The sequence below is a fragment of the Manis pentadactyla genome, chromosome 9 (assembly GCF_030020395.1).
Source record: "Manis pentadactyla isolate mManPen7 chromosome 9, mManPen7.hap1, whole genome shotgun sequence".
Taxonomy (NCBI): Eukaryota; Metazoa; Chordata; class Mammalia; order Pholidota; family Manidae; genus Manis; species Manis pentadactyla.
Window position 1 is genome coordinate 29,961,324 of NC_080027.1, and position 14,581 is coordinate 29,975,904.

General features: G+C 37.3%; 1 protein-coding gene across 12 annotated transcripts in view; it reads left to right on the plus strand.

Moving 5' to 3' along the window:
- SYTL2 (synaptotagmin like 2) overlaps positions 1-14,581 on the plus strand; it is a 96,643-nt gene extending 82,062 nt beyond the window's left edge. For 9 of the 12 annotated variants that reach the window (XM_057507165.1, XM_036907006.2, XM_036907007.2 and 6 more), the window contains 8 exons: positions 1,788-1,907; positions 3,197-3,366; positions 4,503-4,605; positions 6,639-6,809; positions 8,855-8,933; positions 11,037-11,142; positions 12,472-12,677; positions 13,513-14,581. In XM_057507165.1, coding sequence (XP_057363148.1) covers positions 1,788-1,907; positions 3,197-3,366; positions 4,503-4,605; positions 6,639-6,809; positions 8,855-8,933; positions 11,037-11,142; positions 12,472-12,677; positions 13,513-13,658 — 1,101 coding nt within the window. In that variant the 3' untranslated portion in view covers positions 13,659-14,581. The remainder of the gene's footprint in view (positions 1-1,787; positions 1,908-3,196; positions 3,367-4,502; positions 4,606-6,638; positions 6,810-8,854; positions 8,934-11,036; positions 11,143-12,471; positions 12,678-13,512) is intronic. The other 3 variants (XM_057507166.1, XM_036907009.2, XM_057507168.1) reach the window with 1 other exon arrangement.

The following is a 14,581-nucleotide window of genomic DNA, read 5'->3' on the forward strand; positions in this document are numbered from 1 at the left end:
AAATGTCAGCTATTGCTATTTATGGTTTTGGTCTGATACTTGATGGTGAAGTACAAAGCTTCATCCTCAAGCATTCTCTTAGCAGGCGGAATGTGAGGAAAGCTCTGGACAGCACATAAATTATGTCCTTCCTCCCCCACCCCCTGGGTACCTTCTTGGGCCTTAAATCAACTGTATCTGCAAAAAGCCCTTCCATAGGATTAAGAGCCCATATGACAATTCCTTTGGAAAGAATCACTCATTCTGTGAAACTATTCCATTAGCTGGAAGCCAACAATAGGCACCTCATGGAGTTCCAGCGGTTTTATACCTTTGTAAATAAGCTTTGGTCTTGGCTGGCCACATGAATAAACCAAATCATAATTTGAGAGGCAAATGATACCAGTTCCCGGCTTTTTATTTTTCTCCTCCCTTCAGTTTTAACCTGCTGCCTCATAGCTCTACACAAAAGAGAGTTTGCACATCAGAGATGCCAAATTAAGCTGCATTTTACCTCTCAAAGTACGTGGGTTGGACTGAGTGTTAAAGGAAGTGGAGATGAAATCAGGCCTTGCTCTTTTGTCCACTGTCCCTTTGGGGCTTAGCATCAGTCAAGTTTGTTAAGTGCCAGTTATGTGAAAATCAGTGTTCCAGGTCAACAAGATGCGGTTCCACCCTTCCAATAATTCACAAATGATCTGATACACTAGGTAGAATAGAACTTGTTATAATAGGGGATATGGACTGTAAGCATGTGGAGAGAGAGTGTGACAACATTAAGAAGGTATGGATTTCTTTTCATCCTTGAGGGGGTATTCTTTTCTCATCCACATGTAAGTCATAAATTTTGTTTTTCTTTAATTTTTCCTTTCTTAATCTGCATTAGAATTGGCATCTGTTACCTTAATACATGATTGCATGACCCTGGAATATGTTGGCATGAACTAACTACTCCTCCATAAAGGTGTTCCCCTAACCCTTGGAGCCACCAAACTGCTCCATAAACTCTCCAACTGCAAAAGGAGCTCATTCTGAGTCATGCATTCTTAAAGCTCCCCTCTAATAAACTTTAGATCTAAATACAGTAAAATTTATTATTGCCACTTTTCTCTCTTGACCCAGGTAAATATTTCCTGGGAGATATTTAAAATAAATATCTTGTTGCTATTTTAAAAAAAAAAGGACAAAATCTAATGTGGATAGAATGTATAATTTAATTCATGTCCCTATAGCAACAAAAAGATAAACACGATAGCACCATAAAAATACGCAAGAGGTGGTTTACATTTAAATATATATATAATTTTTAGTTGAACCGATCAGACTAGCATTTATTTTTCCTAGTTTAATAGTGTCCCAAGGAAAAGATTTGATTTTCAGGGAGGTTAAGGCTATATTATTAATGAGAAGAATTAAATGTGACATTTTATGTTTTGCCAATAAATCTTAGACCTTGTATTATCTGGGTAAAGTTAATTTCTCATATTTATCAATCAAGTTCTCCAATCAACATAAATACATAATATTAAAAGAGAGACAGGAAAACTCACAGTAGTGCTGTCTTCTGGAGCATCTTGGGACCACCTTGTAGGTGAAAAACAAAACCACCCTCTTCCTGAGGTGAGGTCCAAGTGGACCACCCACCCAGTCCTGAATCCCATTCCCTGGCAGTTAGTACTAGCATGCTTTGACCTTGGGAAATGTCATAGATCAGGGGGATACCAAGACATTATCTTTATCTAAACAGACATTCTGCTCTTGACTCATTGTGAATTTGAATTTTGTGTATATCCTATGATGTTTTGTAGAGTGATGACAGAGAAACAGATACAGCATCAGAAAGCAGTTACCAGCTCAGCAGACACAAGAAGAGCCCCAGCTCTTTAACCAATCTTAGCAGCTCCTCTGGCATGACGTCCTTGTCTTCTGTATGTAAACAAAGGCTCTGTGTTAATATATCTGCCTCTGTGAACCTTGGCCTGCCACGCTCCTGCTTACTGTAAAATGGCCCCTGTTGTATTTCGCAGATTCCAAAGGCACGAATTTTTTTCTAGCCCACATTTAGCTTTTGACTAGCTAAAACTTCCTTTTTCTTCTTCTTTTTAGCATAATAGAGTTCATAACCATTATAAGCAATGAAGTTTCTTTGGATGTAAGTACTTAAAAAATAAACCTAAATTAGCAAGATGAACCACTGAATTTTTCTATGCAACAAATTGGGTAACTAGCATAAAGCCTGCTTATATCAGATACACTTTCAGATACAGCTTGCAGGTGTAGAATTGTACTGCTCTCTTAGCAAGCCTGATAAATAACAGTACTGATTCACATGAGAGAATAGGAGAGGTGATTCTCTGCTTTATAGAAGGATTGAGAACAGGATTTTAAGAGGAAAGCTACCTAAATGTAATTGCTCAGATTTCATTTGGAGAATTTGACTTTACATAGAACTTCTTTCATAGAGTAAAAGAAGTTGTGTGAACATGTAGTATATGTGTAGAAATATATATGTAAATATATCCACATATACTTATCCAAATATTTCTCTGATATACATACATATGTACATATCTTACCAGGTATGTTAAGCAAATGATAAAGCTATTCTTAAATTCTTACTAGCCTTGCATCTCTATTTTTTAAAATTGTTTTAAACTGAATCTCTGATTCAAACAGTCAAATGTATGACCTTGGGAGGACGTTAAACTCCCTTCATCAATCATCCATTTTCTACCCTTCCTGACCTCTAAAAGCGTATGGCTCAGTCAGCATTTTACTAGATTCAGTGGTAGGGTAACATAGTAAAATTCCTTTTTCGTGCCTTGGAAATTTGATAGAGCAATGTGTCACTGTGATTGGTGGGCCTGTGATTTCTCACATCCTCTTTAACATTTTGAATCCTAAGCATGCTTCAAAATGGAAGGCTGAATGCCCCCTACCATAAAACGACCCTGCTTTGAAATGAGCCAGCATCTAAACAACTGTGCATTTCAACTTTTCATCTATGTCTTTTAGCGGCATTTTTTTTTAAAACACTAGTTATGTCATGTATATCTTGTCAGAGTGTCTGTGTTGGTGTGTCTTTATGCCATATTCAATTAACTGCTTTTATATGCAAACTAGAGAAATAAGGGCAAGCAAGGATTGTATCTGGGATCCTTGTGTTAGGTTCCAGAATGACATAGGGACAAACACTGTGTGTTTCCAATGCTTCCAGGTGAGCGGCAGCGTGATGAGTGTTTATAGTGGAGACTTTGGCAATCTGGAAGTAAAAGGAAGCATTCAGTTTGCAGTCGACTATGTGGACTCACTGAAGGAGCTGCATGTGTTTGTGGCCCAGTGTAAAGACTTAGCAGCAGCAGATATTAAGAAACAGCGTTCGGACCCGTAAGTACATTCAGGAGTCACTATGTTCTCTTTGTTACTCTTAGTCTTGTAGAAATTGGGAAAGAAAGCAAACAATTGAAGGGAGGGTATGTCTGTGACTGTGTTAAAAGGAATGTTTTGAAACAAAAGTTGGGGGGGAATGCTGTTTTATCTACTTTGTAAATTCATGTGCCAAGCTTGTGAAATTATAAAAATGTCAGAGAAGCACAGAGTGTTTCCAGTTGGAAGGGACCTTTTAGATCATCATTCCTTCTTTTTATATTAAATAAGGCAACAAGGGCCAGAGAGATACACAGTTTATTTACATAAATTCAGATAGCAGCAAAATGAGGAATGAGGTCTTGGACCTTAGTCTTTCCAAGACACTCTCAGCCTTTCTGTAAAATTCGGGACATGTGAAGCATACTCAATGTTCAGTGGTGTACAAATAGGTAAAATTCTAGTCTGAGGTAGTTTCCAAATTGAATTATATTCTACAGAAGAACTTGAGGGGAATTACCAATTAATCGTTTAAATTATAGGTTTAATTGAATTTCAGTTTCTTTGCCAAAGTTTAATAGTATTCCTCACTTATCCCTATAAAGAAGTTTGATTCATAATTATTTTGCTCATGTTGGCCCAATCCTTTGTGCTTTGATTATAAAAACAATTGAAGCAAAAGCCTGATACCAATATCCTTTTTTTTTTTCACATTGAATATGGCTTGATTAGGTGTATGCTAAGATTAATTTTGTATTCAGAAGTCAGTGACAAAAACTTAAAAAAAACTGTGCAAGCACCAAAACCTTTTCTAATAGGAAACAAGCCAGTAGAATTAAGTATGACACTAGATATCTGCCCCCTATCACTCCCAGCATTAGGTAGGGCCAGAGGAAAAAAGGAATTCAGGAACTATTCTAGGAACTATCCCTTAAAAATCTGTAGAACAATATAAAATGATCAATTTTGCTGAAATCTGTTTAAATGATCAAGTATAAATCATGAAGGTGTTAGTGAGAACATTTTGCTACTGCTTTTCTCAGTGTCATGAAATAATGTCTGTGAATTTCCAATGCATTTAAAATGCATTTTAAAAGTAGAGGTGGAAACATTTTTATTTTCTCTGACCTTCTTGTCTGTTCAATTTCTCTTTTTAGATATGTAAAGACCTATCTGTTACCAGACAAGGGCAAAATGGGCAAGAAGAAAACCGTTGTAGTGAAGAAAACTTTGAATCCTGTGTATAACGAGATACTGCGGGTATCTATGAAGTGTCTATCTAGGAAAATCCTAAATAGTGACCTGTCACTATGATTGCATTTAAATAGTCATGTCTTCTTGGGTAGCATCTCTACAGGTGAAGTCAGATGAAGGAGAAGGAAAGGAATAAACATTTTCTGAGAAACTGCTTTGCATGAGACAATATACCATGAATGTCCAAGGCAGTACCTCATTCACTCCCCACATACCCTGCCAGGAGAGTGTTATTATCTGCATCTCACAGATGGCAAAGGAAGCTTAGATCGAGGGTAACAGCTGAGAAAATTGAGCATTGCAGCCAAAATGATCTTCTGGAAGTATAATTCTGATCATGTTATTTTTCTCCTTAAAATCTTTTAGGATTCCTGTTACCCTTAGGGTCAAGTCCATCCTTCTTAACATGCACGCCAGTCCCTTCACAACCAGAGCTCCATCCTCGTCTTTCCACTGTCCCTGATTCCTTTCTGTTCTCTGGAGGAACTGCATTTTCTCACACTGCTGAGACTTTCTGGTCCTGCAGCCTGAGATGTTCTTCCCCACATTCTATCCCTAACTACTTCCTACAGCCTTAAATGCCTCTTCCTATGAAAAGCTGTCATTAATCCTCAAGTCCCCTACTGTCTGCTGCCTCAGTCCCCTTGTTTAGGCTCTGTTAACACCGAGCACTTTAACTACTGGTTTCATTGTCTGCTTTCCCATTAAACTGTAAGTTCCATGAAGGCAGGAACCAACTGCGTGTTGTTTATAAACCATGTTCCCTTACCTGTCTGCACTTCAGATCTGCAAAAGAGAGATAACAATAGCACCTACATCAGTGGTTGTGAGCATTATGAGTTAATATGTGTGAAGTGATTAATCTACATTAAAAACTTAGTAAATGTTGATTTACTAAGTACAGTTTCTGGGATAGGTCCTCAAAAAATGTCTGTTGGAAGGATATAGATGGATGGACAGATGATGGAAAATATCCCAGGGTCAAATACCCATATTTTTCCCCCAGTCTGCACCATGTTGCCTTAGCCATAAATAACAGATAATTTAAAACTAAAACATAAGCATTATTCATTTCCTCTTCCTGAAAATTCTGCCCAAGTATTTGACTATCCTCTGAGAAAAAAAGAAGCAATTAAATTAACTCTCAGTCACCTGTTTTGGGGTAAATTTTCTGTAGCCAGCTTTTAATTATATTTAACTATGACATGCCTCAACAACCCAGCTATTTCTAGGTCAGCTACTACAACCCTATACTCAGGAGAAGCCAGCCAATTTAAATGGCAAACTGACAGGCAACCACTGCCACCAAAGTGGACATTCAAGTGGTACATCATAAAGCCAAATGGAGATTATTTTTAGATTAGAAGTACTATTATCCCTTCCATGATTATATGCAATCAAGGATTGACTACATTTTAGATGAAAAAATTGTTAGGATGCCAAATATTTTCCACTTGACCATGTAAAGCAGGAAAACACAAGTATATCTTTTCTTGAAAATTATCTTGTTTTTGCAGGATAGCAATAGTGGGAGAGGTTTGTGTATATGGAGGCAAGTGGTATATGAGAACTCTCTGTACTTCCCACTCAATTTTCCTGTGAATCTAAAACTGCTCTAAAAAGTAGAGTCTATTAAAAAAATATCTTGTTCTTAGGTAGAAAGCAGACCCATTGGATCAAACTTCATTTGTATTTTTAGACTGATTTTGATTTACGTTATATCGAGTTAGAACTAAAAACATCCAGTAAAAAAATGAATAACTGGCTTTTGTTTTTAGAGAGTTATTATTGGCTATGATATTTGAGCTATGGTTTGCTTTTACTGAGAAGGAAAGAAAAACAGCTATTGTGAAAGATAGATTTTAGCTCTTTGAAATAAGACACTTAGAATAAGGTGACTTTGTCCTATTTTTGAGACTTGAAACCTAACAGATGAGAAAACCTCATCTACACAGATGACTTTTCTCTTCATCTCTGTGTCATAACTTTGGCATAAAGTAATATCATTCACCACTTTAATTTCCTTCTTTGAACTGCAGTATAAGATCGAAAAGCACATCTTAAAGACACAGAAGCTGAACCTGTCCGTTTGGCATCGGGATACGTTTAAGCGCAATAGTTTTCTAGGGGAAGTGGAACTTGACTTGGAAACTTGGGACTGGGACAATAAACAGAATAAACAATTGAAGTGGTACCTTCTGAAGCGAAAGGTAAGTTCAGAGGTTTTCTTTTAGTTGGTTGATTGGTTGGTTTGAGGCCTGATGTGTAGGAGAAAGCTACAATAAAATAACATTTTACTTCTGAATGCTAATCCATAGGTTTTGGACCATTATAACTTTTCAATCTGTCCCATATATCTCTTATGCTCTTCTCTGTATTTCCTGTTCTTTTTCTTTTCTCTCTATGCTTTGGACTATTTTTTGCTAGTTTATCTTTCAGCTCAATAATTTTCTTATCTGCTATATCTAATCTGCTATGCCCATCTGCAGGTTTTCCATTATTGTATTTTTCAGATTTATATTTTTATTTGATTCTTTTTCATAGATTCTACTTCTCTGCAAAAAGTCTCCATCTTAACATTATCTTTTTGGCTATATTAATCAAAGTTATTTAGAATGTGTATCTGAAAACTCCAGTATCTTAAACATCTGTGATTCTCTCTTATCTAATTTTTTATCTTCATGTGGCCGTTTGGTCCTTTGTCCTGGTAGGACAATAAAAAATGTCCTGTTCATTTTTTATTTGGTGCATGCTGGACATTGCATGTTAAAAATTCTAGGGATAGTTGGAGATGCTTTGCTTTTGCTTCTGACACACAAAGTAGGGACAGACCTCTGTAATGTAATCTGAGGATGAACTGACTAGGATCTGGGGTTCAGTTTTCACATGGTTTGATGTAGTTTGTTTCTTGTTTGGTTTTTTTTGTAGGTTTTTTTGCCTCTATTCTGAGGCATAGAATTCCTAGGGTTCCAACTAAAAGCCTAAGGAAATCGTTTTCAAATTGTAGCAGGCATCCAGTTCATCTAAAAGACTTATTAAAACAGATTTCTGTTTCTATTCCTAAGGTTTCTGATCAGTAAGATCTGGATGCGAGAGTATACATTTCATACAAGTTCCTGGGGATTGCTGATTGTGGGGTCTGGGGACCATACTTTGAGAACCCCTTGTTTAGCTGTGGATTCCAATTTGTTTCCCCAGCCCCATAAGACTGCCAAAACCCTCTTCAGCTTCTTAGTTTCTTTCAACCAGATTTTTATGCTTTATTTTGGCTTTACTTAAAAATCAGCTAATGCCTCCAAGTGGAAAGCAGAGAAGATATCAGGCTCAAAGATCTTATCCATTTGAGCCCTGTCTATCTTAGTAATTGTTGAGTATTTTCTAAGAGATTTTTAAAAATTATTCTCACTGTGAGGGGTAGTGTGATCCCAGCTAGTTCCTCATAGGTGGAAGTGATCAATATAAGGAATACGAACCATTATTTAGCATCTACGTAATAAAACAGTTCCACTTAAAGAAATGGTTCCGAAATATTGCTCAGAATTACCTGAAGCAGTTATTTCTGGCCGTACCCAAGATTTGCTGGATTTGAATTCCTCAGGAGATATCAAAAGCTTCTTATTTTTAACCAACTGCCCATATGTTTCTGATGTATAGCCATGTTTTGGAAATAAGGCTCTAAATAAAGGACCAGAATTTGAAAGTAAAACCATCTTTGTTGTACTGGAAAATAATACATATACACTTTGAAATTACTGTCCAGTCTTTGTTATTCTTATAGATATCTACCCATTTGGTCTAAAATAAACAGGTTAATGCAACTTTGCAATATTTGGCATTTTCTCCCCTTCCCTTCCCACACTCTTCTTACTCTTTCAAAAAAATATACACATAGATTGTTCTATGTGCTGACTGAATGACTAAAAAAAATGTATGTATTTTTATAAAAACCAAAGCACCCCAGAGCACCTCTCCCATCTCTAAGAAAGCCTTTCAGATTCTCCATTATCTTTGAGTCTAAAGACCTTGAAGTGTCTTCTGGGTATCTTGTAAGTTTTTGCAAGATACACAATATAGGTCCCAGATAAAAAAAAAGCAACTGTTTAGCGTTGATGGAGAAGGAAGTTTTAATCCATGGCATTCCAAAATGATACGTAGGCCAGAAATGGGGCAGATATATGGCGGTATATCAATACCAACAAAGAGGGTAAATAGTTTGTCATTCCAAATGTCCTGCTGATGTTCCTTCATTGTTCAGACTGCACCAGTTGCCCTTGAAGCAGAAAACAGAGGTGAAATGAAGTTAGCTCTCCAGTATGTCCCAGAGCCACTTCCTGGTAGGTAATGACTTTCCATTTTTGTGCCCCTTTCTTATCCCTCCCCTTTCTAAGTATTTCTTTGGGTTCTGTATTATCAAAGGTGAAGCCCTTAACAAAGTTAACTTAGCAGTTATATAGACCAAATGAGTCAATTCACTGTTGTGAACTACAAAATTTTTTTTTTTTATTCTGGTAAAAAGCACATAACATAAAATTTACCAGATTAACCCTTTTTAAGTGTATCATTAGTAGTGTTAAATATATTCACATTGTTATGAAACAGATCTCCAGAACTTTTTCATCTAGCATGTTGGAAACTCTGCAGCCATTCAACTACATCCCTTTGCCCCTCTTCTCCCAGCTCCTGGTAACCACCATTCTACTTCCCATTTCTATGAGAAAAATTCTCATTTTTTGTTTTCAGTCCAGTTTACCATTCTTGTTTTAACTTTCACCTCACTCTCCAGAAAGTTTGTATCTGCGCTATGTGAATGGCCTTTCCTGTATTTGGAATTTGATGCTATTGATAGTGCTACAATAAGAATGGGACCAGAATGTTCTTTTTCATAGGTGGAAATTAGAAGAATTCATATGAAGCTGTTAAGAAATTAGAGCTCATTGGTTCTCCACTTTCAAGGTCTCATCAGGAGCGAAAGCTTTTCCTTAAGATTACTGATTGCACCCTTGATGTCAGGGCCTGAGGGCTGCAGCTCAGTTAAGGAGCAAGAGATTGGCAGGAAACAAAAGCCATCCCCCATCTCATTTCCCAAGCAAGTTTCCTGTTATTCTCCTTAAAATCTGTATGATTGTTATGACTGAAATCAGAGGTTGCAAACTCACTTTCAGTAACCAGACTATGAAGCTAGTAGGATGTAAGAAATCATGGATGGTGAGGGCAGTGAATGAACTAAAGAAAGGCATTTAATTTAGTTAAAAAAAACAAAAAGGATCAGAGGACAAGCAAAATATACCTTCAGGCTATGTGGCTGCCAAACCACCATCTTGTTACTTCTGAATCTTCCTAAAAGGCAGAAGCTTTTATATATAATTTGTATCCTATCATTTATGGTCAACATGCATAAACATTCTGCCAACCTCATTTCCCCAACTATCATTTCTTAGTGGTGGTGAGGTGAGGTGGTCAGGTCAGTGTAGCGATGGGCTCCACCTTGTCTGAGTTTTTGGTCATGTAGTTTCTCTTGTCTGGAATGGCTTCTCCTTCTCCCCAACCCATCTAAGGCTTAGACAAAGTCCCATTTCTTCCATAAAGCTTTTCCTGACTATATTTGTCCCCACTGATCACATAATCATCTAGAACATTACAGTAAGAATTTGACATTTCATTCTATAGAACATTTTTATCATTTTTATTTAAATTGCTCTCTTTAGTTTAACTATGAACATTTCCCAAGGACATAGATTTCTTACCTTCCTTGTATATAGCCAGTGACATTCCTAGCATAGGGCTGAGTATATAATAGATGCTCGTTAATTACCGGTTGGTTGACTGGGTTAACCCATTCAGAAGAATTAGTGTTCCTCTGTCCATGTGCACCTAACCTAAACAAAAACCAAAGACTAAGCTAACTTCTCAGTAATTCCCTGTCCATAATATTAATTACTACATGTATCTATATAATATTTCTACAACGTATGTAACCACTTTTAATAAAAAGAGTGGCTATACACTAGCCATTATCTGTTTGGTTACTTTACACTCGCATATGTTTAAAATGCCTCCCATCAGTACCAACTGATATTAGCATTAACATTTGAAAGGTATGTGCACTTTACTGAGATGTTTTGAATATACCCTAAACAATGGATGATTCATATACCTGATATCTGTATTGATCTTGTTGAACCAAGCCAAACCCAAAAAGAATGATGTAATGCTCTGTACTTGGAATCAATATAAATTATTTTCATAGAGTTATCTGAGCTCAGTGCAGCCAGACTAGGAAAGATTTAGTAAAGAATGTGTAGATTTAACCGATGAGGATAAATCATGCTCTAGCCAGCTAGTATCCTTGTGCCAGACTATTTTTAGGTTGGCTTCTGTAGATGTAGTATTGCTGAAACAGGAATGGCAGGGACATATCATTTTCTCTCTTTTTTCAGTTACAGGTAAAAAGCTTCCTACAACTGGCGAAGTGCACATCTGGGTGAAGGAATGTCTTGATCTCCCACTGCTAAGGGGCCACCATCTAAATTCTTTTGTTAAATGGTAACCACATTGATATCTCTGTCTCCCTGAGTTCTGTGATAGCCGGGCCTTACTGGTTGGTTTCATTTCTCTGTGTCTGTGATGCTGAAACTCATCATTCATAGTTTAATGAAATAACTTGAGACAATGGTGACATGAACTGGAGGGGTCTGGGACTTGAACCCCCAAGGTTTCATTTAAAGTCACAAAGGTAAGAGGGCATATATACAAATGAAGCTAAAGACTTTATACTCAAATATCTAATGTCTTCTAGGAGGTACATCTCTGGTAAGGATGATATTCAATATGAAAGAGTTTTATCAAATTTCTAGTGGTGGGATGCCCTACCCCTTGGCTCCTTTGAGGAGCAGGGAGAATTCTTCCTCTTGTTCTTTGTCCCACCTGTTTGTGGCCTGTTTGCAAAAGGCCTTTTGTATCAGCCTGAAAGTATTTGGAAAATGATTTGCTTAGCAGACCCCTACTAATAGTTAGCTCATAAAAGCTTAAGATAATTGTGTTTTCAAGTAGCAAACATTTTTCTTGTTATCCTTGTAAATGCTGGCATCTAGTAAACTGTAACTCAACAGACATATTAGTGAGCTGCCCTAGCTCCCTCTAATTTTATCTATATAGATTTTACCAGAAGACCAGATTTAGTAACTATTTAACTTTATATCACATTATTTATGATTTTCTCTATAGGTCAGTCTCCCATTCCAAAACCACTCTTAGACCTTTTTGCCTTTATAAGAGGCATGGAAGGTTAAAGTCATTCAATTATTGTAAATTACATATCAATGATTTCAAATATATGTATTTTTCTGTTTGCATATAAAAATATATATGCAATATATATAATTTATTCCCAAAGTCAAATCTAGCAAAAATTCAAGAGATTCTCTTTTTTTTAAACTTCTGTACAAGACTAATTCCTTATGCTATCATGGATAATCAGGAATAGAGCATGCTTCCGAATTGTAAAGGGATCCTCAAACATTTGCTACCATATTAAGTACTTACTAAATGCAGCATTAAACTAAGTTGTTTGCTTCATATGTAGTTCTTGGATTAACTTTATGAAATAGGCATCAGCATTCCCATTTTAAAGATGAGGAAGCAAGTGTCTGAGAGGTTAAGTGACTCTCTGTAGAATACACAGCCAATAAGTGGCAGGATTCAAAGTATGTCTGGTCCACTCTTTCCAGCAGGATGGCCCCCAAGTCCCCACCCACTATACCCCTCCTTCCTCCATTTCCTTCTACCAGTCCTCAGTAGTTGTGTTGAAGTGCATTGAAAACATTAAGTGTTGGCTATCTTATTAAAATGCTCTCACAATGTTTCCTTTTGTAGTACCATCCTTCCAGATACAAGTCGGAAAAGTCGCCAGAAGACGAGAGCTGTAGGGAAAACCACCAACCCTGTCTTCAACCACACTATGGTCTACGATGGGTTCAGGCCTGAAGATCTGACAGAAGCCTGTGTGGAGCTTACGGTCTGGGACCACCACAAGTTAACCAACCAGTTTCTGGGAGGTCTTCGGATTGGCTTTGGAAAAGGTAACATTTGTTACATTTTTAATTCCCTGTGAGCCAGATGCTTCTAGAGACACTAGAGGTTGATTTGTTTGTTGTGTTGCTTCTTCCTGGTGAAAAAAGATATTTTGTTTCCATTGAGAGTAATGAAATGACTGACTGAAGGAATGTCAGGGTATGTGCCAGGGGTCTAGATATGAAGATAACAGGATATGGTGTCTGTCCACACAGAGCAGACGTTACTGGGGTGGGGTGGCAGGACAGAAAAGCCTTCATCACTACTTGTCCCTGAAGAAACATTTGTGGCCCTTCCAAACTAAAAGTGTACTTTAAATATCATAGTAAATATCATTTACAGACTCAATAACCATATTGAGTGCTTTAGTTACATTATTTCATTTAATCCTCGCAGCAGTTCTGCAAGTAGTTACTATTATCTCCAGAGAAACTGGTATTTCAAGAAACCAGAGCTAATAAATGGCAAAGCAAAATTCAAAACTGAGTCTGTTAGACACTAAACCCCAGCGCTGTACTTCCTTAGAAATCACCTAGTGTCACTTCCAGCCCAATGCAGGAACCCTGTCTTTGCCCTAAGCAGTTTGTCATCTAGTTTTTATATGAACATGGAGAGAAGTCATTGCTCTGGGAGCAACAGGGGTGATCTGGATCATGGTATGTCCCATTATTGGACCCCTTAGATGGTGAAACAGTTCTTTCTTATATTGAGTCCCACATATGCCTTCCCAGTGATGTCAGAACTTTTCCTAGCTGTCCACTGGTGATTATTTTTCTATTAGGGAATGACCCCTTTTCCTCCAATGAGCTATGCATTTCTATACTGCAAGCTTCCTTTTTTCAGGTAAAAGCTATGGTACTGAAGTGGATTGGATGGACTCTACCTCAGAGGAAGTTGCTCTCTGGGAAAAGATGGTAAATTCCCCCAACACTTGGATTGAAGCAATCCTGCCCCTCAGAATGCTGTTGGTCGCCAGGATTTCCAAATGAATCCAAAGTCCACGGGCTCCTCCCCTGGAAACTACTAAACAGGTAGAATCTGATCTTGCAAATCTGACTTTGTGGACAGAGATCCTTACCTTCTATCCATTGCCATTAATGAATGCCACACAGCATGTTCAAGTCAACCTGCATGTACTTCTTTGGTTACAAAGCCCCAAGAGCTTAGGAAGAACAAAGTGTGTAATTTCTTTGTGACGCTAACATTAAAGAAGATATTTGAGAAAACTAAGAAAATCGAACTGTTGCTGCTGCTTCAAAGAAAAAATTGCCAAAAATATTAAATGGGGGTCATTGTTAATGAACAAAATTTCTCAGTTTCCCATCACGTGTTTCACACCACAGTATCCTGCTCCAGTTAGGAGGGCTTGCCACTTGATGGTTGAAAACCCTTGCGTGGAAAAGTTACAGAAAGATACTCCTACGAGGGGGAAAATGGCAGGATATCAATGATGATAAAGAATTTGACCATAAGAGAACTATTGACTGTGTAATTGCTATTCAGCTATGGATCCATGTTAGGACAATGGGACTGAATTTACTGCATGTATTTTTGCCTTGAGGAGCTGGGGTCTTTTTTCCCAGTGTTAAGAACAGCCTCAGGTGTGCTCTGGTGCCACCCACTGGCCATAGATGGAATTCAGTTTTTGGCTTAATTTTCTCCTAAAATAGATCTCCAGCCTGTATTATAATTGAATATGTAAAAAACAAAAACAAAAACTTTGCATATGTAAGATTCTGTTTTTCTCGTAACTCTACTATATGGAAGCAGCATGAGAATGAGAATGATCTCAGACATGCTTTGCAACAAGGTCTTAATTGGAATGTAAATCGTTAATTATGCTGTACTTCCTATGTATGTATAATTTTCATAAAGTATTTTGTAAAAACCCTTAGAATAAATTATTATATGA